We start from the raw sequence: 26462 nt of genomic DNA, 5'->3' as shown, positions 1-26462 counted from the left end.
CCACTTCCACTGGAGGACATCTCCTGTTACAATAAAACAGGCTTATAGGAGCAGAAACCTAACAAGAGCCATCATTAACCCTATCAGTACTAGTGGTTAGTTTTCCGTAATTTCACCATGCCAAGCTCCTCCAGCTGTGCAAGAAAGGCCTGTCTTTTGTCAAAAAGGAACTTGTGCATTATGTTCACAATATATTAGTTTCATCTTTTGTATCAATATAGAATATACTTTCTACTGAATAATTTACAACTATCCTGATATTGGCACACTGCTCTTAACCAGTACCTAAACTCATTTAAGCCTTTCTTGAGCTTACTGCTACAATAATACTTAGCAGATGTTTAATAGTGATATAGAATTACGAAAGAAAGATAGATTGAGTATTAGACATAAGCAGACCTCTAGAAGAGGTAGAGAATGTCAGCTCATCTTATTTATGCCTTTCTACCATCAAGCAGGAGACTCCAATGCATAAAAGCAGGAACGGTCAGGATGCAAAGAAGTTTCTTTGCTCAGGCCATTAGGCTTCTGAACTCCCTGCCACATCACATTCGAAGTGTCACTGGATGATCTGTTCTGTACCTGACAATATTTAATTTATGCATTTTACTTTGTTTAGTTATGCGTAATTATCTGTAGATTTTATCCCGAGTTATTGAGTACTACATGACTGTGCTTTACACCCTACTTCAGAGAAGCATTGTCTCATTAGATGGTATACACATACAGTATACAGTTAAATGACAATAAACTGACTTGATTTGATGTTATCTCTTTATTCCAACTTTAACAGATCCCCAATTGAGAAGAAGATATTAATTACATTGCAATTTAAGTTTATTGTGGTAAACCATGGCTTTGTTTATATCATATTTTAAAATTTACATATTGAAGACTATTTACATCCAGATGCCTTTTCAATTACAGTATAAGGAATCACTTATTCTTTCTTCTTAACTTTATATTCTGACTGTATTTTTAACAGAAGAAGTTTTCAGTTGAAAGTTGGAGAAATAAATTGTAATTAACTTAACATGATAAAAACACCTTCCCATATCTGAATGACTTTATGAAGCTAAACTCTCTTTAGCAAATTAAGACCAAAAAGTCAAGAATTTCATTTCACTCATAGTTCCAAAAGTATAGAAGATTTCAATTGCTGGTAATGAGGGTTCTCTCATTGGGACAGCTGAGAATGAGGAAACCATTTTGAATATTGGTATTTTGATGGGTTCTTATTATTTGAGCTTGAAGTGTCTCATTGTTGTTGATGCATGGCATTCTGTGTTTAATGTGAACGGAGGGCTAGGAACAATGGGCTTCTTACTTTGGACAACCATTGGATTTCATTATATAGATATGATCAAATGTTCTTTGTTTCGTGGTACGCCATTCTCTATCTTTGTGAGCCCACACTATCGATTTTTACATCTGCTTTTAATTCTCATCTGTACACGGCTCAAAGCCTTTGTAATAAGGGCACAGGAATTGCCTTCAAATTCACAAGGGTTCACTGCCTGTCTCGAAAACCTAGACGAACTGAGTGCTTTGCAGGCCACAGCAGTTATGAGTTAATGACATTGATAGGGACCTAGGATCAAATATAGATCAAAGGTTCATTTATTATCAATATATAACTCTGAAATTATTCTTCTCCAGATAGCCACAAAACCAAGAAAAAGAACAGCAACACGATTATCAACCCTGAAATCCCCCTCCCCCACACAAAAAACCAAGAAAGATCGGTTGGAAAACACAGAATATAAGAAAAGTTAAGACTGAAAAAAGGTCCATAGTCCAAGTCCATATTCAAAACATTGAGAACCTGGGTAACAATTCTCCAAACATAGCAGCAGGTTCTCCCCTCTCCATCAGCAGAGCGATCCCACCAGCAATCAAATGGCAGTCTCCCCTCTCCACCAGCAATCAAATGGCAGTCTCCCCTCTCCACCAGCAATCAAATGGCAGTCTCCCCTCTCCATCAGCAATCAAATGGCAGTCTCCCCTCTCCATCAGCAGTCAAATGGCAGTCTCCCCTCACCATCAGCAATCAAATGGCAGTCTCCCCTCTCCATCAGCAGTCAAATGGCAGTCTCCCCTCTCCATCAGCAGTCAAATGGCAGTCTCCCCTCTCCATCAGCAATCAAATGGCAGTCTCCCCTCTCCACCAGCAATCAAATGGCAGTCTCCCCTCTCCATCAGCAGAGCGATCCCACCAGCAATCAAATGGCAGTCTCCCCTCTCCATCAGCAGTCAAATGGCAGTCTCCCCTCTCCATCAGCAATCAAATGGCAGTCTCCCCTCTCCATCAGCAATCAAATGGCAGTCTCCCCTCTCCATCAGCAGAGCGATCCCACCAGCAATCAAATGGCAGTCTCCCCTCTCCATCAGCAGAGCGATCCCACCAGCAATCAAATGGCAGTCTCCCCTCTCCATCAGCAGAGCGATCCCACCAGCAATCAAATGGCAGTCTCCCCTCTCCATCAGCAATCAAATGGCAGTCTCCCCTCTCCACCAGCAATCAAATGGCAGTCTCCCCTCTCCACCAGCAATCAAATGGCAGTCTCCCCTCTCCATCAGCAGAGCGATCCCACTAGTGATCAAAAGGCAGTCTCCCCTCTCCATCAGCAGTCAAATGGCAGTCTCCCCTCTCCATCAGCAATCAAATGGCAGTCTCCCCTCTCCATCAGCAGTCAAATGGCAGTCTCCCCTCTCCATCAGCAGTCAAATGGCAGTCTCCCCTCTCCATCAGCAGAGTGATCCCACCAGCAATCAAATGGCAGTCTCCCCTCTCCATCAGCAGTCAAATGGCAGTCTCCCCTCTCCATCAGCAGAGCGATCCCACCAGCAATCAAATGGCAGTCTCCCCTCTCCATCAGCAATCAAATGGCAGTCTCCCCTCTCCACCAGCAATCAAATGGCAGTCTCCCCTCTCCACCAGCAATCAAATGGCAGTCTCCCCTCTCCATCAGCAGAGCGATCCCACCAGCAATCAAATGGCAGTCTCCCCTCTCCATCAGCAGTCAAATGGCAGTCTCCCCTCTCCATCAGCAATCAAATGGCAGTCTCCCCTCTCCATCAGCAATCAAATGGCAGTCTCCCCTCTCCATCAGCAGAGCGATCCCACCAGCAATCAAATGGCAGTCTCCCCTCTCCATCAGCAGAGCGATCCCACCAGCAATCAAATGGCAGTCTCCCCTCTCCATCAGCAGAGCGATCCCTCCAGCAATCAAATGGCAGTCTCCCCTCTCCATCAGCAGAGCGATCCCACCAGCAATCAAATGGCAGTCTCCCCTCTCCATCAGCAGAGCGATCCCACCAGCAATCAAATGGCAGTCTCCCCTCTCCATCAGCAGAGCGATCCCACCAGCAATCAAATGGCAGTCTCCCCTCTCCATCAGCAGAGCGATCCCACCAGCAATCAAATGGCAGTCTCCCCTCTCCATCAGCAGAGCGATCCCACCAGCAATCAAATGGCAGTCTCCCCTCTCCAACAGCAATCAAATGGCAGTCTCCCCTCTCCACCAGCAATCAAATGGCAGTCTCCCCTCTCCACCAGCAATCAAATGGCAGTCTCCCCTCTCCATCAGCAGAGCGATCCCACTAGTGATCAAAAGGCAGTCTCCCCTCTCCATCAGCAGTCAAATGGCAGTCTCCCCTCTCCATCAGCAATCAAATGGCAGTCTCCCCTCTCCATCAGCAGTCAAATGGCAGTCTCCCCTCTCCATCAGCAGTCAAATGGCAGTCTCCCCTCTCCATCAGCAGAGTGATCCCACCAGCAATCAAATGGCAGTCTCCCCTCTCCATCAGCAGTCAAATGGCAGTCTCCCCTCTCCATCAGCAGAGCGATCCCACCAGCAATCAAATGGCAGTCTCCCCTCTCCATCAGCAATCAAATGGCAGTCTCCCCTCTCCACCAGCAATCAAATGGCAGTCTCCCCTCTCCACCAGCAATCAAATGGCAGTCTCCCCTCTCCATCAGCAGAGCGATCCCACCAGCAATCAAATGGCAGTCTCCCCTCTCCATCAGCAGTCAAATGGCAGTCTCCCCTCTCCATCAGCAATCAAATGGCAGTCTCCCCTCTCCATCAGCAATCAAATGGCAGTCTCCCCTCTCCATCAGCAGAGCGATCCCACCAGCAATCAAATGGCAGTCTCCCCTCTCCATCAGCAGAGCGATCCCACCAGCAATCAAATGGCAGTCTCCCCTCTCCATCAGCAGAGCGATCCCACCAGCAATCAAATGGCAGTCTCCCCTCTCCATCAGCAGAGCGATCCCACCAGCAATCAAATGGCAGTCTCCCCTCTCCATCAGCAGAGCGATCCCACCAGCAATCAAATGGCAGTCTCCCCTCTCCATCAGCAGAGCGATCCCACCAGCAATCAAATGGCAGTCTCCCCTCTCCATCAGCAGAGCGATCCCACCAGCAATCAAATGGCAGTCTCCCCTCTCCATCAGCAGAGCGATCCCACCAGCAATCAAATGGCAGTCTCCCCTCTCCATCAGCAATCAAATGGCAGTCTCCCCTCTCCACCAGCAATCAAATGGCAGTCTCCCCTCTCCACCAGCAATCAAATGGCAGTCTCCCCTCTCCATCAGCAGAGCGATCCCACTAGTGATCAAAAGGCAGTCTCCCCTCTCCATCAGCAATCAAATGGCAGTCTCCCCTCTCCATCAGCAATCAAATGGCAATCTCCCCTCTCCACCAGCAGAGCGATCCCACCAGCAATCAAATGGCAGTCTCCCCTCTCCATCAGCAGAGCGATCCCACCAGCAATCAAATGGCAGTCTCCCCTCTCCATCAGCAATCAAATGGCAGTCTCCCCTCTCCACCAGCAATCAAATGGCAGTCTCCCCTCTCCACCAGCAATCAAATGGCAGTCTCCCCTCTCCATCAGCAATCAAATGGCAGTCTCCCCTCTCCACCAGCAATCAAATGGCAGTCTCCCCTCTCCATCAGCAATCAAATGGCAGTCTCCCCTCTCCACCAGCAATCAAATGGCAGTCTCCCCTCTCCACCAGCAATCAAATGGCACTCCCCTCTCCACCAGCAATCAAATGGCAGTCTCCCCTCTCCACCAGCAGTCAAATGGCAGTCTCCCCTCTCCATCAGCAATCAAATGGCAGTATCCCCTCTCCACCAGCAATCAAATGGCAGTCTCCCCTCTCCATCAGCAATCAAATGGCAGTCTCCCCTCTCCACCAGCAATCAAATGGCAGTCTCCCCTCTCCACCAGCAATCAAATGGCAGTCTCCCCTCTCCATCAGCAGAGCGATCCCACTAGTGATCAAAAGGCAGTCTCCCCTCTCCATCAGCAATCAAATGGCAGTCTCCCCTCTCCACCAGCAATCAAATGGCAGTCTCCCCTCTCCACCAGCAGTCAAATGGCAGTCTCCCCTCTCCATCAGCAATCAAATGGCAGTCTCCCCTCTCCACCAGCAATCAAATGGCAGTTTCCCCTCTCCACCAGCAATCAAATGGCAGTCTCCCCACTCCATCAGCAATCAAATGGCAGTCTCCCCTCTCCACCAGCAATCAAATGGCAGTCTCCCCTCTCCACCAGCAATCAAAAGGCAGTCTCCCCTCTCCATCAGCAATCAAATGGCAGTCTCCCCTCTCCATCAGCAATCAAATGGCAGTCTCCCCTCTCCACCAGCAATCAAATGGCAGTCTCCCCTCTCCATCAGCAATCAAATGGCAGTCTCCCCTCTCCATCAGCAATCAAATGGCAGTCTCCCCTCTCCATCAGCAATCAAATGGCAGTCTCCCCTCTCCACCAGCAATCAAATGGCAGTCTCCCCTCTCCATCAGCAATCAAATGGCAGTCTCCCCTCTCCATCAGCAGTCAAATGGCAGTCTCCCCTCTCCATCAGCAATCAAATGGCAGTCTCCCCTCTCCATCAGCAGTCAAATGGCAGTCTCCCCTCTCCATCAGCAGTCAAATGGCAGTCTCCCCTCTCCATCAGCAGAGTGATCCCACCAGCAATCAAATGGCAGTCTCCCCTCTCCATCAGCAGAGCGATCCCACCAGCAATCAAATGGCAGTCTCCCCTCTCCATCAGCAGTCAAATGGCAGTCTCCCCTCTCCATCAGCAATCAAATGGCAGTCTCCCCTCTCCATCAGCAATCAAATGGCAGTCTCCCCTCTCCATCAGCAATCAAATGGCAGTCTCCCCTCTCCACCAGCAATCAAATGGCAGTCTCCCCTCTCCATCAGCAGAGCGATCCCACTAGTGATCAAAAGGCAGTCTCCCCTCTCCATCAGCAGTCAAATGGCAGTCTCCCCTCTCCATCAGCAATCAAATGGCAGTCTCCCCTCTCCACCAGCAATCAAATGGCAGTTTCCCCTCTCCACCAGCAATCAAATGGCAGTCTCCCCACTCCATCAGCAATCAAATGGCAGTCTCCCCTCTCCACCAGCAATCAAATGGCAGTCTCCCCTCTCCACCAGCAATCAAAAGGCAGTCTCCCCTCTCCATCAGCAATCAAATGGCAGTCTCCCCTCTCCATCAGCAATCAAATGGCAGTCTCCCCTCTCCACCAGCAATCAAATGGCAGTCTCCCCTCTCCATCAGCAATCAAATGGCAGTCTCCCCTCTCCATCAGCAATCAAATGGCAGTCTCCCCTCTCCATCAGCAATCAAATGGCAGTCTCCCCTCTCCACCAGCAATCAAATGGCAGTCTCCCCTCTCCATCAGCAATCAAATGGCAGTCTCCCCTCTCCACCAGCAATCAAAAGGCAGTCTCCCCTCTCCATCAGCAATCAAATGGCAGTCTCCCCTCTCCACCAGCAGTCAAAAGGCAGTCTCCCCTCTCCATCAGCAATCAAATGGCAGTCTCCCCTCTCCACCAGCAGTCAAATGGCAGTCTCCCCTCTCCACCCGCAATCATATGGCAGTCTCCCCTCTCCATCAGCAATCAAATGGCAGTCTCCCCACTCCACCAGCAATCAAATGGCAGTCTCCCCTCTCCACCAGCAGTCAAATGGCAGTCTCCCCTCTCCACCAGCAATTAAATGGCAGTCTCCCCTCTCCACCAGCAATCAAATGGCAGTCTCCCCTCTCCACCAGCAGTCAAATGGCAGTCTCCCCTCTCCATCAGCAATCAAATGGCAGTCTCCCCTCTCCACCAGCAATCAAATGGCAGTCTCCCCACTCCATCAGCAATCAAATGGCAGTCTCCCCTCTCCACCAGCAATCAAATGGCAGTCTCCCCTCTCCACCAGCAATCAAAAGGCAGTCTCCCCTCTCCATCAGCAATCAAATGGCAGTCTCCCCTCTCCATCAGCAATCAAATGGCAGTCTCCCCTCTCCACCAGCAATCAAATGGCAGTCTCCCCTCTCCATCAGCAATCAAATGGCAGTCTCCCCTCTCCATCAGCAATCAAATGGCAGTCTCCCCTCTCCATCAGCAATCAAATGGCAGTCTCCCCTCTCCACCAGCAATCAAATGGCAGTCTCCCCTCTCCATCAGCAATCAAATGGCAGTCTCCCCTCTCCATCAGCAGTCAAATGGCAGTCTCCCCTCTCCATCAGCAATCAAATGGCAGTCTCCCCTCTCCATCAGCAGTCAAATGGCAGTCTCCCCTCTCCATCAGCAGTCAAATGGCAGTCTCCCCTCTCCATCAGCAGAGTGATCCCACCAGCAATCAAATGGCAGTCTCCCCTCTCCATCAGCAGTCAAATGGCAGTCTCCCCTCTCCATCAGCAATCAAATGGCAGTCTCCCCTCTCCATCAGCAGTCAAATGGCAGTCTCCCCTCTCCATCAGCAATCAAATGGCAGTCTCCCCTCTCCACCAGCAGTCAAATGGCAGTCTCCCCTCTCCACCAGCAGAGCGATCCCACCAGCAATCAAATGGCAGTCTCCCCTCTCCATCAGCAGAGCGATCCCACCAGCAATCAAATGGCAGTCTCCCCTCTCCACCAGCAATCAAATGGCAGTCTCCCCTCTCCACCAGCAATCAAATGGCAGTCTCCCCTCTCCATCAGCAATAAATGGCAGTCTCCCCTCTCCATCAGCAATCAAATGGCAGTCTCCCCTCTCCATCAGCAATCAAATGGCAGTCTTCCCTCTCCACCAGCAATCAAATGGCAGTCTCCCCTCTCCATCAGCAGAGCGATCCCACCAGCAATCAAATGGCAGTCTCCCCTCTCCACCAGCAATCAAATGGCAGTCTCCCCTCTCCACCAGCAATCAAATGGCAGTCTCCCCTCTCCATCAGCAATAAATGGCAGTCTCCCCTCTCCATCAGCAATCAAATGGCAGTCTCCCCTCTCCATCAGCAATCAAATGGCAGTCTTCCCTCTCCACCAGCAATCAAATGGCAGTCTCCCCTCTCCACCAGCAATCAAATGGCAGTCTCCCCTCTTCACCAGCAATCAAATGGCAGTCTCCCCTCTCCATCAGCAGAGCGATCCCACCAGTGATCAAAAGGCAGTCTCCACCTGTCCGGCAGCAGAGCGATCCCACCAGCAATCAAATGGCAGTCTTCCCTCTCCGGTAGCAGAGCGATCCCATCAACAATCAAAAGGCAGTCTCCCCTTTCCATCAGCAGAGTGATCCCATCACCCATCAAAAGACAGTCTCTCCTTTCCCATAGCAGAGCAATCCCACCAGCATCAAATGGCAGAGTGCCAGCGCTCACCTTCTGAATTTGCCTGAATATTTCAAGCTCCCTTGGTGCTTTAATCAGTGAACAACAGAAGCTTTAATCAGCAAGATGGAATTAAACATTGGCTCACAATCCACCCGGCAGCTTTCTCAACATGAGGTTTGCGCACACTGCCTCTGTCTCCTGGAATCCTTATGGAGACAACAGAGCGGTGAAACAACTAAACGATCTCCAAGCTGCAAATCACAGACTCTAACAGTTCCAGAATCACATTCAAGATGAAAAACAAATGTAAAAGATATAAAAGAAGTGAAATATTTGATTTTATGGTCAACCCAGAAGATGTTGACAGTGGGAGTGATGTATGTAGGCGCCATCTTGATTAGAATAGATACCAACTGTAACTTTTTTCCACTGAAATTTTCTTGCTGATGAGTTTTACCATTTTCGAACAGTTTTATGGATGTCAATTTCTTTTGAAAACATAGGTGTATTTAACTAAATTTAAATTTCATAATTGCTTTGGTGGGAATTTTAATCTGGTTCTCTAAATCATTGGTTGAACCTTCATATATCTTCATCAGGAGAAAGACATCTGTTGCCATGCAAAATTAGGAAATTTTCACTCCCAACATTAGAGATACTCTTTTTATATTTAACATTAAGGTACAATCTTGCTGAATACCTCTTAAAGATTTGCACTAAATAGTCACCTACTGGCTGAAGACAAGGAATTGGCTGCTGGTGACGAGTGATGTTCCACAAGGTCTACTTTTCACATTATATGTGAATTATCTGGATGACAGAATTGATGGCCTGTGGCCAAGTTTCAGGCTGGTACAAAGATGGGTGGAGAGGAGGGTAGTATTGAGGAGGCAGGGAGTCTGCAGAAGGACTTGGACAGATTAGGAGAATGGGCAAAGTGGTAAGTGGTAATACAGCGTAGGGAAATGCATAGTCATGCACATGATAGGCAGAATAAAAGAACAGACTCCTTCCTAAACAGGGAGTGAATTCAGACATTGGAGGTGTAAAGGAACTTGATAGTCCATGTGCTGGATTCCCAAATGTTAACTTGTAGTTTAAGTCAATAGCAAGACAGAAGACAAATGTGATGTTAGCATTCATTTCAAGAGGATTAGAATAGAAGAGCAAAGATGTAATGCTGAGACTTTATAAAGCATTGATCAGATCACACTTGGAGTATTGTGAGCAATTTTTGGCTCCATATGTATGAAAAGATGTGGCACTACAGAAGGTCCAGAGGAGGCTTACAAGAAGATCCCAGGAATTAAATGGTAAATTTATGAGGAGTATGGCAGGGGGATCTTATTGAAATTACTGAATATTAAAAGGCCTGGATGGAGTGTAGGGTAGAATGGTAGATTAGCAGTTAGTGTAACGCTATTACAGTGCTAGCAACCCTGTTCAATTCCACCGCTGGCTGTAAGGAGTCTGTACATTCTCCCCGTCACTGCATGGTTTCCTCCGGGGGCTCCAGTTTCCTCCCACATTCCAAAGATTAGTAGGTTAATTAATCACATGGATATAATTCGGTGCTCTGGGCTCATTGGGCCAAATGGGCCAGTTTCTCTGCTGTATCTCTACATAAATAAAAGAGAGTAGACATGGAGAGAATGCTTCACAGATTGGGAGAGCTCAGGATCAGAAGGCACAACCGTGGGATTGAAGGATATTCCTTTAGAATAGAGATGAAGAGGAGTTTCTTTAGCCACTAATGGCTGGGGAGGGCAAGACATTAGATATATTTAAAACAGAGACTTTGATGAGTAAGAGTGTCAAAGGACAGGGAAGAAGGCAAAAGATTGAAGTTGAGAGGAAAAATAAATCAGTCATGATGGAATGATAGAGCAGACTCAGTGGGCCAAATAGCCTAGTTCTGCTCTATGCCTTGTGGTCTTACGGTCTACTATTCAATAATTCTTTGTATCCATAAGAAGACAAGGTGGATTATTCTCACCTGATTCCATTCCAATCCATCTGCACAGGGACTGTGGATTATCTGGAATGGCTTTCCCTTTTGCTTCTGAAATTCCCAAATGACCTAACCTTGGTTCCTTCCAATTTCCATATGCAATATATCCACTGATGATGTCACCTGTAAGCATGCTAAGTTTTACTTGCCTACTAACAAAATCCAACAGTCCTGTCTATTGACAGAATTCAACAGGTCCTTTTCTTTCTCATTGTTATAAAAGTTCAGACTGCTAGTTTAGCCGTGGCTATCCCTTGAGGTTGAGGATGATGGTCTTTGTTCTGTTAATCTGTTTATGATGCTAGTTTAGCATCAAGTACTTTAAGAGCAGAAATTTCATGCAGCTAAAAATATTGGGATGACTAAAGCCAATATCTTTAGACTCCAGTGTGAGTTCCATTTCCTTGGACACCAATTTCATCCTTCTATTTAGCTAAGATCTACGGTTGTATATGGCCTTTCACATCCTTGGCATCCTGACTTTGACCTGAACTTCCAATCTTATGTATGCTCCAAAATTAAGATCACTGTTTACACTTGGTGACATTCCTGATCCCCTCCCTTGTCTCGGCTCATCTACAAGTTTAACACTCATTCTTGCTTATAATGTTTCCTAAATCTCATCCAAACTTCCACCATTTAGGTTTTAACACGTACTTAAAATGAATTCTGTTCAGACAAAATACCAATTTTACCATTTTCATCTCCCTCTATGGCCTCTATTTCTATTACATTATGTGATTCTATGAATCTCCTAAAGCTGTTTGCTCTTTCAGTTCTGGTCTTTTGATGTTAGTTACTCCACCATTAGCAGACAGCTTCCAGGGTTCTTGGGTCTGGAGTTTACTCCATAAATCTTTCTCCTTATCTACTCCTTCCGCCTGAAGCACTTCTTAACATCAATTCTGTTGCTCAACCTTTTGATTCTCTGTCAAGTTTGATTTTCCAGTTCTGTGGATTAGTATGAAGTTTTGCTTTTCCACACTTCAGAAAGATTTACACTGTTAAAGACTGTATGAAGTGTGAGAGGTTAATTGATTGAAACCTACCAAATTCCTAAAGGGTTTAACAGCCAGGAAGATGCTTCCCCTGGATATGGTGTATGAAACTAGGGACATGGTCTTAAAATAAGCTTGGTCCACTTTGGACTGAAATTTCTTCACCCAAGGATGCTAAATCTTTAGAATTCTGAAACTCAGAGGGTTGTAAAAAATCAGGAATTGATTGTCTTCAAAAGAGAAAGTCATAGATTTCTAGTTATCAATGAAATGGAGATAGTACCGGAAAATGGAACTGAAGGAGAAGACCGGCCGCAATCATAATGAATGGTGGAGCAGGCTTCCTGGACTACACTTGCTCATAATTCTTATGTTCGTATGTTCTAATATACAGTAGGTGCTAGTTATTATTCCGGATATAAGCTAGAGGATGACATGTCACCAATTGTTACTGCATCGAGTTGGATGCCTTGTATTCTCAAAGCAATAATTTATATTTACATACACACGTGACTCTGGAGAGCATGATAGGAAAAGTTGAGAAAGAAAATAATTGTGTATGCATGCATTTGATATAAATAAGTTAACTTTGCTCACTAATGTATTATCCAGTTCTAAAACTTTAAATGAATGTTTATATAATAAACATAAATTTTCACTTGCGACATCATAAAGTGTGTTTGGAATGACAAGTTAGCATTATATCTCTGCAACATCCTATAATACTGAGAGTAACAAAAGAGGGTCTCCAAGGATTGCATTAACACCAAGTTTCAACTTAGTATATGTTACTGATTATTTTATTCCAACATAATAATTACATGTTATAAATTGAATCCAATCAAAAGAAGTTATGATTCATAACAGTTCAATTAAACCATTGTAATATTTGTTAAACCCACAGTTCTGGAACAAACACATTAAAATGGCATTAATATAGCAGTGAGCAGAGTAAAATGTCAACCAGTCAATTTCTCCATTGTTAAAAGGAAATATAGGAGAACTCTTTCGATGCCATAACAAAAAAAACTGCTGTTGGAACTCAACGAGTAAGGCATCATTTGTGGAGGGAATAGACAGTCGGCATTTCAGATTCCAGATAAATGATCTTGTTCAGAAACATTGATTATTGACCATTTCCCATTCCAGGTTAAGCCTGACTTGCTAAGTTCCTCCAGCAGTTCCCCCAGCAAAGCATTGTGCTAACCTCTACTTGTAGTCTCCTGTGTCTCCTCATAAGATGCCACAGCCAAAAACATTTGGCTTTATCTCCGGGTCATTTCTAAAAAGAACTTCACAGACAGAAAGTGAGCTGTGCATGCATTTAAATGTGACTTTAGGGATTGTTTCATTCCAAGGTCAGAAAGTGGTGTTAATGAGGTACAATGTAAATGTCTGATGCAAATTCAGCATCGGAATTAATCCAACATGGTTAGAAGCCCAAACTTGCTTCACATACTTTCTTTAACTGAAAGCAGTGTACTGTTAGTATTAAGTAACCACTAGGAGTTCAGCAGCCCTTTCAAGTCGCGAAGATTGTAGAGAATTGTTAAAAACATGAATAGGGCTGTTTGAACTGTCACTGGGATACAGTTTGGAGGAGTGTGACTGGTCAGAAGACAAAGAAGACCAAATCTGAGGAGTTTTTTTTAAATGGAAGAACCAGGAACAGCAGTTATCTTGCCCTTAACATAATCCACTGAAAAACAGTTTTCTGTATTTTGAAGCCAGTCATGGACAATCTCCTCAAGTATTATTGGTTTTTCCACTTAGAGCTGAGACTCTGTAAGCAAGAGTGATATTATTTGAATTACAGTTAGGAATCTGTCTATGAAACGTAACTCTGATTGCCATCTGTAATGAATTTGCCTTCCACATTAAGAAATAACAGGGGTTATACCTCCAGTGGGAAAAGTGTAACAAGACCATTCTAGGCACTTTGGTAACAGTGCACCGCCATCTACTAATTGCTACAATATATGTATTCAATACTTTTTGGGTAAAAATCATTACAAGATGCCATACTGGAGCATTTTTTGACACCAAATAAGGAAATATTAGATTAAGAAAAGCTTAATCAAAGAGAAAGAATACCTAAAAAAGGTGAAAAAATATAGAAAGGAAGAGAGATTTAGAGAGGCAAGTCCCAAACCTGGGGCTTTGGCTTCACTTCCCACTGAATTGTGAACCTAATTATCTGTGGTGTATTTGGTTTCTTAAAGCTTCTTCTAAGCACATAAATACTTCTCTGCACATTACATGAATGGCTGGTTGAAAAGTTCTTTAGAAAATGAACAAACAGTAAGTGGAAAAGTAAATGGTAGTGAAAGAGTTAAGGTTATGTTGATGCGGGTGACAGTTCAGATATCAGATCTTAGCCATCGGACTATACATAGGCAGCACAGATGTGATAATATATCATCTTCTGAATGTCTGCATTTTGAATAATTACCAGACATACTGTGTACAACAGGGAAAAGGGCATCCATTCTCAAAACCATTATTCACTTCTGGTGAAAAAAATAAGCTGATTGTATTCGAAAAGTTAATAGGTTGAATATTTGAAATTCTTTTCCTGATTTGGACTCCATACTAAATATTATCTAGTAATGTGGGCTGTAACACTGGTGTGTCTTTACTCTGTCCAGCCACTCAGTTACTGGTTAAGGTAATGATGCAAATCTAACATAGCCAAACTCAAACTATAAATTTCAGGGTACAGCTTATAAAACTAATTACAGAAAATCAATTCAAACGGTGTTCAAAATCTAAGAGGATAAGACAGTGCAACTTAAGAAGGGGTAATCTCTTATCTCTTGAGTCACAGAGGATTACAGAACAAAATCAGGCCCTTCAGCCCACTCAGACCATGCCAAACCTTTATTCTGCCTAGTCCCATCAACTCACACATGGAACACAGTCCTTCATACCCTTCCTACCCATGTACTTTTCCAAGTTTCTCTCAAATGTTGAAATCAAACTCCCATCTACCACTTCTACTGGCAGCTCCTTCCATACTTACACCATCCTGAGTGATGAAGTTCCCCTCAGACTCCCTTAACTATTTCACCTTTCACCCTTAACCTATGACCTCTAGTTCTAATCTCACCCAATCGCTTTTTGTTACTTCTTTTCATCAACATATATTTCAAAATCTTTTTGCATCCTTGATATTTGTGTTCCAACTGAATAAAATAAACAAACTAGAAAATAAACAGACTTATTACAGCACGTCATGGTTCCTTTCCTGATAATTAAAGTACAAACCCCATTTCCAGAAAAGTTGGGATATTTTCCAAAATGCAATAAGAACAAAAATCTGTGATATGTTAATTCATGTGAACCCTTATCTAACTGACAAAAGTACAAAGAAAAGATTTTCAATAGTTTTACTGACCAACTTAATTGTATTTTGTAAATATACACAAATTTAGAATTTGATGGTTGCAACACATTCAACAAAAGTTGGGACAGAATTAAAATAAGATTGAAAAGTGCACAGAATATTCAAGTAACACGGGTTTGGAAGACTCCACATTAAGCAGGCTAATTGGTAGCAGGTGAGGTATCATGACTGGGTATAACAGTAGTAAAGGCTCAGGCTTTGCAAGCAAGGATGGGTCATGGCTCACCTCTTTGTGCCAAAATTTGTGAGAGAATTGTTAGTTCAAAAGGAACATTTCCCAATGCAAGATTGCAGAGAATTTAGGTCTTTCAACATCTACAGTACATAATACTGTGAAAAAATTCAGAGAATTCAGAGACATCTCAGTGCATAAAGGGCAAGGTCGGAAACCACTGTTGAATGCACGTGATCTTGGAGCCCTCAGGTGGCACTGCCTAAGAAACCGTCATGCTACTGTGACAATGATAGCCACCTGGGCTCCGGAGTACTTTGGAAAACCATTGTCACTTAACACAGTCCGTCGCTGCATCCAGAAATGCAACTTGAAACTGTATTACGCAAGGAGGAAGCCATACATCAACTCTATGCAGAATCGTCAGTGAGTTCTCTGGGCCCGATGGACTGAAAGACTGTGGAACCGTGTGCTGTGGTCAGATGAGTCCACATTTCAGCCAGTTTTCGGAAAAACGGGTGTTGTGTTCTCTGTGCTAAAGATTAAAACGATCCTGATTGTTATCACCGAAAGGTGCAAAATCCAGCATCTGTGATGGTATGGGGGTGCATCAGTGCCCACGGCATGAGTGAGTTGCATGTATTTGAAGGTACCATTGACTCTGAGGCGTATATTAGGATTTTAGAGAGACATATGTTGCCATCAAGGCGACGTCTCTTCCCGGGACGTCCATGCTTATTTCAGCAGGACAATGCCAGACCACATTCTGCACGGGCTACAACAGCGTGGCTTTGTAGACACAGTGTGTGTGTGCTTTACTGGCCTGCTGCCAGTCCAGATCTATCTCCTATTGAAAATGTATGGCGCATCATGAAGAGGAGAATCAGACAACAGAGACCACGGACTGTTGAGCAGCTGAAGTCTTATATCAAGCAAGAATGGACTAAATTTCCAATTGTAAATCTACTACAATTAGTATCCTCAGTTCCAAAACAATTAAAAAGTGTTTTTAAAAGGAAAGGTGATGTAACACAATGGTAAGCATGCCTCTATCCCAATTTTTGTTGAGTGTGTTGCAGCCATCAAATTCTAAATTTGTGTATATTTACAAAATACAATTAAGTTGGTCAGTAAAACTATTGAAAATCTTTTCTTTGTACTTTTGTCAGTTAAATAAAGGTTCACGTGAATTAACATATCACAGATTTTTGTTTTTATTGCATTTTGGAAAATATCCCAATTTTTCTGGAAATGGGGTTTGTAAATAAATGGTATCATAACAAAACTTCTAGCACAACCTGTGGAACAGCAAAGACAGCTGAAGGAACCAAAGACAACAAGATATAAAGAATTGACTATTACCATCAAAAAACAATGTGCCAGTGAGATTTAAGCAATGCAAAAGAGTTGCACTTTTCAGTTCTTTTCTGAAAGCATAAAATGAATGAATGCTTTAGTTAGCGCTTGGTGCAGAAATGATTAATTAACAGACTGGTTTCCGTTCAACCAATGAAGAATAATCATGCTTCATACCCCTAACTTTTCATCTATTTATGATAAACAGCAAAGTAAAATAAACAAATACTCAGTGGCTTTGATATTCGGTACCTCTTAAACCTGATAAAGTGACCAAGTGTATGCCTGTGAATGTTTGTGGTCTTGCTACTGTAACCCGAGGTTCAACATGCTATGCGTTCAGAAATGTGCATCTGCATATCACTATTGTAATGTTTGGTTATTTCTAAGTAAATTCAAAGTTGAATGTAAATTTATTATCTGGACATCAAAGATTTTATTTCTGAATACTTTTGGGTGTATCTTATGGATTTTGGGCTGCTGATCATGAAAATAACCATGAAATTCCCCTATTACACACCATGTTATTTCAATTCAAAGGTTCATTTATTATCAAAGTACGTATACTCAGAAACACGAAACAAAGAAAACCAGAGAAGTTGTTCAAAGAGAAACAGCAAGCCCACCCTTACACACACACACACACACACACACACACACACAGACACTCATCAAACCCGCAAACCCTTCTCCCCTGCACAAAAACACACAGCAAAAACATCAGCTGCCAAATCAATCCTGCCACATATAAAAATGCAACAAGAACATCGAACCCAAATCCCACCCCCCCACCTACCCAAAATAATTCAAATCAGATGCTAAGATTAAGAAAAGCATTTTTGATCCACAAATCAAACAGGTCATCAATGACAGGCAATTTGAAGAATTTCTAGTGGGACCAGAGAAAATTGCATGGAAGACATTCAAGGATGTTAAAATTTTTCTTGGCAACGATAGAGCACCAAACTGGTGTAGCTGGTTAACAACGTATTTCAAGCATACAAAACTATGAAGTGAAACATGTTACTAAAGCTTCACATTTTGCATTCCCATTTAAACAGAAATCCCTGCAAATCTTGGTGCTGTTCGTGGCGAACATGGTGAAAGGTTTTACCAGGACGTTGCTGTCATGGAGAGATGGTATCAGGGTAATTGAAATCCATCAATGCTGGCCGATTATTGTTGGGCACTTAAGCAAGAAGCCTCAGACACAGAGTACAAATGAAAACCATCAACAAAACATTGTTAGCTTTGTTGAACTATTGCAAAGCATTAGCACACTTATGCAATTAAACACATTATATTCAATAAAGGTTCATTTCTTGTTTCTTCAAAATCCTACATGATACAAGTAGTCTGAAATTATATTTGTGTTCAGATTCAAACAGTCTATCATAACCAAGAAGATTTCTGAGGAAGCAACACTTCCAAAAAAATTTGTTGTCGAGTATTTTCAAAGTACATATATGTCACCATATACAACCCTGAGATTTGTTTTCTTGGGGGTATACTCAATAAACCAATAATCATAATAGAATCAATGCGCCCAACAGAGTGGACAACCAGTGTGTGCGAAAGACAACAGCTGTGCAAATACAGAAGAAAAAAGAAATAATAATAAAAAATCAATCTGTAATAAATATTAAGGACCTGAGCTGAAGAATCCATGAAAGTGAGTCTATAGGTTGTGGGAACAATTCAGTGATGGGACAAGTGAAGTTGAGTGAAGTTATCCCATCTGGTTTAAGAGCATGATGGTTAAGGGATAATAACCGTTCTTGAACCTGTTAGCTCCTGTACCTTTCTGATGGCAGCAGCAAGAAGAGAGCATGAGCTGGGTGGAGCTGCTTTCCTGAGACAACTCTCTGTGTAGATGTATTCAGTGGTGGGGAGGGCATTAACAATGATGAACTGGGCTATACTACTTTATGTAGGGTTTTCCATTCAAGGACATTGATGTTTCCGTGCCAGTCAATATACTCTCCACTATACATCTATAGAAGTTTGTCAAAGTTTTAGTTACTCTTGCTTCCTGTCAGCTTGAATAAGTGTAGCCATTCTTCTCTGACCACTCTCATGAACAAGGTATTTTTGCCCACAGAACTGCCACTCACTGGATGTTCCTTTTGCTTTTTGCACCATTTTCTGTAAACTCAAGAGACGTTGTGCGTGAAAATCACTGGGGATTGGTAGTTCCTGAAATAGTCAAGCTACGCTGTCTAGCACTGACAACCATTCCACTGGCGGAGTTATTTAGATCACATTTCTTCCCCAATCAGACATTTCATCTGAACAAATGAACCTCTTTACTACATCTGCATGCTTTTATGCATTCAGTCATTGCCACAAGATTGGCTGATTAGCTATTTTCATTACCGAGCAGGTGCAGAGGTATTACTAATAAAGTGGCCACTGACTATAGTTCCATGTTATTTCAATCTTATTCAGAGCCTGCTTGATCAGGGAAATAGCTGATCACAGCACATGGAATAAAGAGCATGCATAGTAATTGAGTTGACAGAGAAATGGGGAAAGTGTAGTTGGTTCCCATGCAATGAAGTATACGTATGATCTTCAATATTTATGAACATGATGATGATTGTCTGATGAAATAATGCACAGTCTTCATATGCTCCCCTTGTATGCTTTCCATCCGTGCTGAGCTAGCAACTCGGCCTCGTAAAAACAAGAAAACCTGCTAAAAAAAGACGCCGTACGCAACGGTGTCCCAATGACTCCACTTGGAGTTAAGGACTTCTTCTTCTACCTCACATGCTCAGCTACATGCCCTTGTATAGTTGTACTGCCTGTTCCATTATTAGGTTCATTGACAGGGAAATTTGAGACAGAGGTGCAAAAGTAACAACTTTGATAACTTTGAAGGTCGGAGTTCTTGGATGTACTTCCATCCAGCTATACAGAAAGGTAGCGTAGTGGTTAGTGAAATGCTTTACTGCAGCCATCTGTAAGATTGGGGTTCAATTCCTGCCACTGTCTATAAGAAGTTTGCATGTTCTTGTGATCTTGTGAGTTTTGTCCAGGTGCTCTGGTCTCCTCCCACATTCCAAAAACGTATGGTTAGGGTTACTGATTTGTGGGTTGCTATGTAGGCACTGGAAGCATGGTGACACGTGAAGGTTGCCCAGCACAATCCTCGTTGATTTGATTTGATGCATTTTACTATATGTTTCAATGTACCTGTGCCAATTTAAACTAACCTTAATCCTAAAAACTGTTCCTTAGGTTTGATGCTGCCTTAACTCACATCTCCTCCGTTTCCCAGATGTCTGTGCTCATTTCGTCTTCCCACTGCAATAACAGTGATAGTTACTCTTGTCCTTACCTACCACCCATGAGCCTCCACATCCAACACATCACCCTCCACGACTTCTGCCATCTCCAAAGAGATCCTACCACAAAACGTAACTCCCTCCGCTCTCTGCTTTCCACAAGGATTGCTCTCTCCATGACTCCCTTGTCCATTTGTCCCTCTCCACTCATCTCCCTCTCAGCATTTAAGCAGCCAAAGGACTACTCCTGCCTAGTCACCTCCTCCATCACCTCCAGTCAGGGCCCTAAACAGCCCTTCCAGGTGAGGCAACACTTCATCTGCAAATCTGCTGCGTCATCGATTGAGTCTGGTGAACATGATGCGACCTCTACTACATTGGTGAGACCCCAACATAAGCTGAGGGACTGCTTCGTTGAACTCCTCCAATCCATCCACCAAAAGCAGAACTTCCTGGTAGCCAAACTTTAAGTTCCAGTTCCTATTCGGACCCCTCCCCTCTTCGTCTATTCCCTACTCTGGCTGCTACCTCTTCTCATCCACCTATCACCTCCCCCTGTTGCCCCTCCGCCTTCCCTTTCTCTTATGGTCCACTCTCCTCCCTTATCAGATTTCTTCTTCTCCAGCCCTTTACCTTTCCTATGCACCCGGTTTCACCTATCACCTTCCAGCTATCATTCTTCCCCCCCCCCCGCCTATTCTGGCATCTTCCCGTTTCCTTTTCAATCCCGATGAAGGGTCTTGGCCCAAAACATTCACTCCCATGGATGCTGCCTAACCTGCTGAGTTCCTCCAGCATTTTGTGTCTATTGCTTTGGATATCCAACATCTACAGAATTTCATATTTTTAGTATAAGGAGGCAGTAATGTCTATATTGTTCTTCGATTAATGCCATGTCAGAGATGTCAAAAGTTAAACTGTGCAGGCCAGTTTAGAGTCACACACAGACTAATCTTCATTTTGCATTGCAGCCGTATAATTAAAGCAGCCTGCTCTCTGTCTGGGCAGCATACGCACATTGATCCAATAGCTGACCCAGGCATTCTTCCAATGAAAGATCTTGTAGTTCATGATGGAAATTAATTTCTATGTTGGTACCTATAATATTGCATGGGTGCTTGTGACATTAGCCTGCATTTTTGGGATTCCTGTTGTGTGTAAAAATTGCAATTACACGGGAGGTGAAATAAAGGTTCAGAGAAATCTTGGTACAGTTCTCACCATGAATGGACAGGATAGTGATAGAAGAGCAGGACACAGAAAAGAGAAGTTGTACCCATGTTTTTCTGGGTGCTCATATCTTTGGAAAGCCCAGCCATCAATCCGAAGTGAAAAGAAAGGCCAGGAATGCTCCTTCCATTCAGCTGTGCTTGCTGTAGTCATTTCCTACTCCTCCCACTCCAGTGAAAGCCAGGAAATTACCTTTCCTCCTCAATGTCTTTCACCCAGCTTTTGCTCAATAAAAAAATTACCATTCTCAGGAAGCAAGTATTGCATAAAACCTACTGAACCAACTAAGTGTAACACTTACCCACAGGCTGGTATATGTCTAGGGGAAAAAGGAAATCCAGCCACTCTCCAACCCACCTCCCGTACACACAGGTGCTGTGAGAATCGAGTTAATGCCTCGCGCCCACCAACAGTATCAAACCCACAACAAATACCGTTATGAAATACACTTTAAAGAGTTTACTAAAATTAAAAAAAAGTAGGCAATACAATATATATATATATACAAGGAAAAAAAACAAAAGGCGCCAACTTATCAAAGTTCAGTCTGTTTAGTGCACTCGTTGGAGCTCAATCCACGAACCAATCGACCCATCCGGCCGTCGCACCTGGGACCACCCCGGTGGTCTTACAAGCAGTCCAGCACACGTCCACCTTCCTCGGCGTCTTCCTCGGCCTCCCCAAAAAAACCCGCGAAAACCCCTCCCCCAAGTTCCCAGCATCACAAGACACAATGACATTCCCCATTGATTAACAAATGAAGTCAATTACCATATCAGCCATTCTAAAGTGAAACAACGGCGAGAGAAACACTTATCCGACAAAGAAACATTCCTACTTGTAACAAACCAACGAGGCCATTTTGAGTAACTTACCCAGGACATTGTACATAAGTCACGACTCCGGCTGTTTTTTTTTTAATATGCCCAAAACAGGAAAATAAAGAACTAACTGCAATGGTTAGTGATAGTGGAAGGTGAGCAGTGGCCTTTTGCATATACTGTGCATTGCATTAAGTAGAGAAGAAAGTAAGAATGTTACTCTATTTTGTTACTTCATTCACAAAGATGATGGGAAGTCATTTAGTGGAGCTCATGAAATTAATTACTACATCCTTTGGACTTCCAATTAAACAATAAAGTGCTGGAAAGAATAAATTTCAGAAAAGGGTGTGCATTACATCAGGTAATATGGGATCTGTAGAATTCAATTTACTTCTTGTTATGAAATAAATGATCACTCCTTCCTCACTATTCAATTTTCCACAAGACCTTACAAACCAATCTTGGATTACTTTCATCACAAAAACTGCAGCAGTTCAAGAAGTCAATGCCATTTTCCTAGGGTCGATTATTTATTTATACACGTACTGTATGTATGTATTTAAGAGATACAGTATGGAACAGGGTCTTCTGGCCCAACGAGCTGCCCAGCAACCCACTACTTTAACACCAGCCTAATCACAGGACAATTTACAATTACCAATTCATCTACTAACTGGTACATCTTTGAACTACAGGAGGAAATGGAGCATCGGAGCAAACTCATGCATTCACAGGGAGAAGATACAAATTCCTTACAGACGGCACAGGAATTGAACTCTGAATTCTGACGCTGTAATAATAGTGTTAACCACCATACCACCATGGTGCCTTTGATAGGTGCATATTAATTGTTGGAGTTGATAGCAAGTACATATCCCATTAAAGAATTGTGCTATATTACTTCAGTATTGTGTACAAAACATACAAGACCATTGGACATTGGAGCAGAATTAAGCCATTCAGCCCATCAAGTCTGCTGTGCCATTCCATCATGCCTGATCCTGGATCAACTTTGGCCTTAAACATACCCACAGACTTGGCCTCCACTACAGTCTGTGGAAGAGCATTCTACAGATTTACTATTCACTGGCTAAAAAAAGTCCTCCTTACCTCTGTTCTAAAGGGTCGCCCCTCAGTTGTGAGGCTGTGTCCTCTAGTTCTGGATATCCCCACCATAGGAAACACCTTCACTACCTCCACCCTATCTAGTCCTTTCAACATTCAGTAGATTTCAATGAGATCCCCCCACATTCTTCTAAATTCCAGTTCATCTGCCACTTTTTGTCCCCCATTACTACCTCACCAGCGTCATTTTCCAGTGGTCCAATATCAACTCTCACCGCTCTTTTACTCTTTATATAACTGAAAATACTTCTGGTATGCTGCTTTATATTATTGGCAGTCTGCGCTCATCTTTTCTCTTCTTATAGCTTTTTTAGTTACCCTTTGTTGGATTTTTAAAACTTCCCAATCATCCAACTTCCCATTCTCTTTTAGAAACATAGAAAACTTACAGCATAATACAGGTTTTTTGGCCCACAAAGTTGTGCCAAACATGTCCCTACCTTAGAAATTACTAGGCTCACCCATAGCCCTCTATTTTTCCAAGCTCCATGTACCTGTCCAAAAGTCTCTTAAAAGACCCTTATATGACTACCTTATATGTCCTTTTCTTGGCTTTTATGTAGCCCTTAACTTCCCTTGTCAGCCGCTGTTGCCTACTCCTGCCATTTGAAAACTTTTTCCTGTGTGGGACATATCTATCCTGCGACTTGTGAACTATTCCCAGAAATTTCAGCCATCTCTGCTCTGCTATCATCCCCACCCTTTAAGGTCATGTGCCATCATTGCCTTTCATCAGGTGCTTCTAGTACTTCTAAGTCAATAGGAAATATAAATCAGGACATTAATGCAGAGTTGTCCAGTGACTTTGAACTGAATCATCCTTTCCCTTTTAATCATAATCTAATTACAGCAGTGAAATCTCACCAACCTTATGCCTAATTGTCTGCAGACAACTTCAGCATCTGCCTCATCCCAGTGGTCATCACACACAGTTCCCCATTGCCCAGAACGATAGACTTCCACCCGGCCTTCGTATTCGGAGCTGCCACCAACCAGTCGGATTGGAACAAATACAGCTGCTAAAGTTAAACCAAAAGATGTTTTGTTAATACATAGTGTATTATCATTTATAAATAAATAAAAATCTTTCTGTTCTAAGATTTACCTTCACAGACAAACAAATTGGTGTAAGGTACTTTAACATGGTTTAACTGTCTGTACTAAGTAAATGAATTAATTTTCCCACTGTAAAGTCCATAGCTGCATGAAGCTTAGCTTTTCAAAGATGTTTCATTAACTTTTCATTTATTTGGTAGCAACTTTCTGTAAGTAAGCAAACAATGAACACTGAAGTCAGTCAACAACACACACAAAATGCCGGTGGAACACAGCAGACCAGGCAGCGTCTATAGGGAGAAGCGCTGTCGACGTTTTGGGCCGAGACCCTTCATCAGGACTGATCTTCGTCAGTCAGTTCATCAGTCCTGACGAAGGGTCTCGGCCCGAAACGTCGACAGCACTTCTCCCTATAGATGCTGCCTGGCCTGCTGTGTTCCACCAGCATTTTGTGTGGGTTGTTGTTTGAATTTCCGGCGTCTGCAGATTTCCTCGTGTTTGCTCTTTAAATTCTACTGAAGTCAGCCTGTTGCTTATGAGAGCTAAATTAACGTTTAATTGTAAAGTGGGTGAGCAGAGCAGACTCTTGCTGCTCAGGGGAAAATGCTTAGTAATTTGATTAGATATACAGTGGACTCCGATGAATGGCAACACATCCGGACTAGTCCACTTAGTCCCAGTTATGCTGCTGCTTTAATTAGCCGAAGTTTCATGGAAATCGTTAAAAAGGTATTAAAAGGACTAACTACCATTTAACTGAGTGAAAAGATTACTTATGTAAATGTGATACAGAACAAATTAGAACATTACCAATACTACTACAGTACTACAAAACTGTATATTAGTTCCTAATAGTTATCATTGAAGGTATTCATCCAGTGTACACAAAGAACAAAATCAGCACATATACTTAGTGCAGATGGTGGACTGCCTTCATGCAATGCTATCAACCATTGCATCCTCCAAATCTTTATTTTCATTGTAACATTCAAGATGACTGTTGATATCTTCAAGTTTTTCATAGCTCCTAACTTGTTCAAGTAGTGAAACCATTACATTTTCACTCCCAGCCATTTCCCAGCCTGAATGCTCAAAACTGCCAGTGAGTAAAACAATTTTAAATCGGCTTACTGCTTATTTCTTGCCAACTATTAGTGGCAAAAATCACAAACACATGCAACTGACACTATTTAACTGTTCACTCTAAGCACAGTTAGCTTCTAAAAACCACACAAGTGCACGTGACTGCCTCTAGCTAGAAAATGTTCAATAGACAATATAGACAATAGTCATTAGGTGCAGGAGTAGGCCATTTGGCTCTTTGTGCCAGCACAACCATTCAATGTGATCATTGCTGATCATCCACAATCAGTACCCTGTTCCTGACTTCTCCCCATATCCCTTGACTCTGCTATCTTTAAGAGCTCTATCTAACTCTTTCTTGAAAGCATCCAGAGAAATGGCCTCCACTGGCTTCTGAGGCAGAGCATTCCATAGATTCAACAGTTCAGCAACAGTCTCCCGCACCAATTAAGCAGCATTGTGTCCCAAATAAACAAAGGGAATCCTGGCAATCTTCTTGACTGGTTTTAATTAGTTTGGAACAACTTTAAGTGTTGTCCTAAATAAGTGGCTGGTGCAATTATCTGATGGCCCAATTAATCAGAATCCACTGTAATGGAAATGTGTTCTAATTCCCAGCAATGTCATCAATGAGTAATTGGATATAAAAAGATGCAGAGATCATTTTGATCTTGTCTATATTTTGGCCACTTAAGTATTAGAGCATAGGGTGATATTTTTCTGAAAATTTATTGGAACTGATCATTAAGTGAGCTCACAAATACTGTACTTGCTTACCTTTGGGAGGGTAACAAGTAGCCACAGCCACCCGTTTGTAGAGGCAGTTGCCATGCTTCCTGGTCTCCTTTGAACACTCAAATATACTGTGTTCATCACCCCGGCACTGGATGTTACTCCAGTGAATGGGAGCCATTGCCAAGCCAGAAAGGATGATCTGACTGGCTTTGCCAGTTTGACTGAACAGAATGAAAAGATACAAAGTTATTGACATGTGAACAACCATTCAAATAACATCACCTAAATAGATTAGTGCATACTATCAGTGTGGCTTTAATAAGGAGTCTGAATTTGCATACAAGTTTCAAACTGTCTAACTCAATAAACTTTGGAGCATTATTCCCAAATTCCATGGTTCATTTGGTATGAGAAAGCCCTAACAGGCTTAGTCTTCACAGCCCAAATATACCTTACCTTCAGAAGAAAAGGAGTTGCAAAAGGCTTTTACAAAAGAAGAACTGATGCACCAATCAGCCCATCACAAGAAACTGGACCCATCACTCATATCAATCAGAATCAGGTTCATTATCACTG

The 26462-nt window shown here is 43.0% G+C and overlaps 1 protein-coding gene across 1 annotated transcript in view; it reads right to left on the bottom strand.

Annotated features, from left to right (window-relative positions):
• Positions 1 to 26462, bottom strand: part of prss12 (serine protease 12) — a 150568-nt gene that overhangs the window by 96969 nt on the left and 27137 nt on the right. Inside the window, exons 3-4 of the mRNA XM_059988513.1 lie at positions 25929 to 26107; positions 23881 to 24031 (exon numbers count right to left, since the gene is read on the bottom strand). Coding sequence (XP_059844496.1) covers positions 23881 to 24031; positions 25929 to 26107 — 330 coding nt within the window. The remainder of the gene's footprint in view (positions 1 to 23880; positions 24032 to 25928; positions 26108 to 26462) is intronic.

This window comes from Hypanus sabinus, chromosome 14 (assembly GCF_030144855.1).
Source record: "Hypanus sabinus isolate sHypSab1 chromosome 14, sHypSab1.hap1, whole genome shotgun sequence".
Taxonomy (NCBI): domain Eukaryota; kingdom Metazoa; phylum Chordata; class Chondrichthyes; order Myliobatiformes; family Dasyatidae; genus Hypanus; species Hypanus sabinus.
This window is presented reverse-complemented; position numbering and strand designations above follow the sequence as displayed.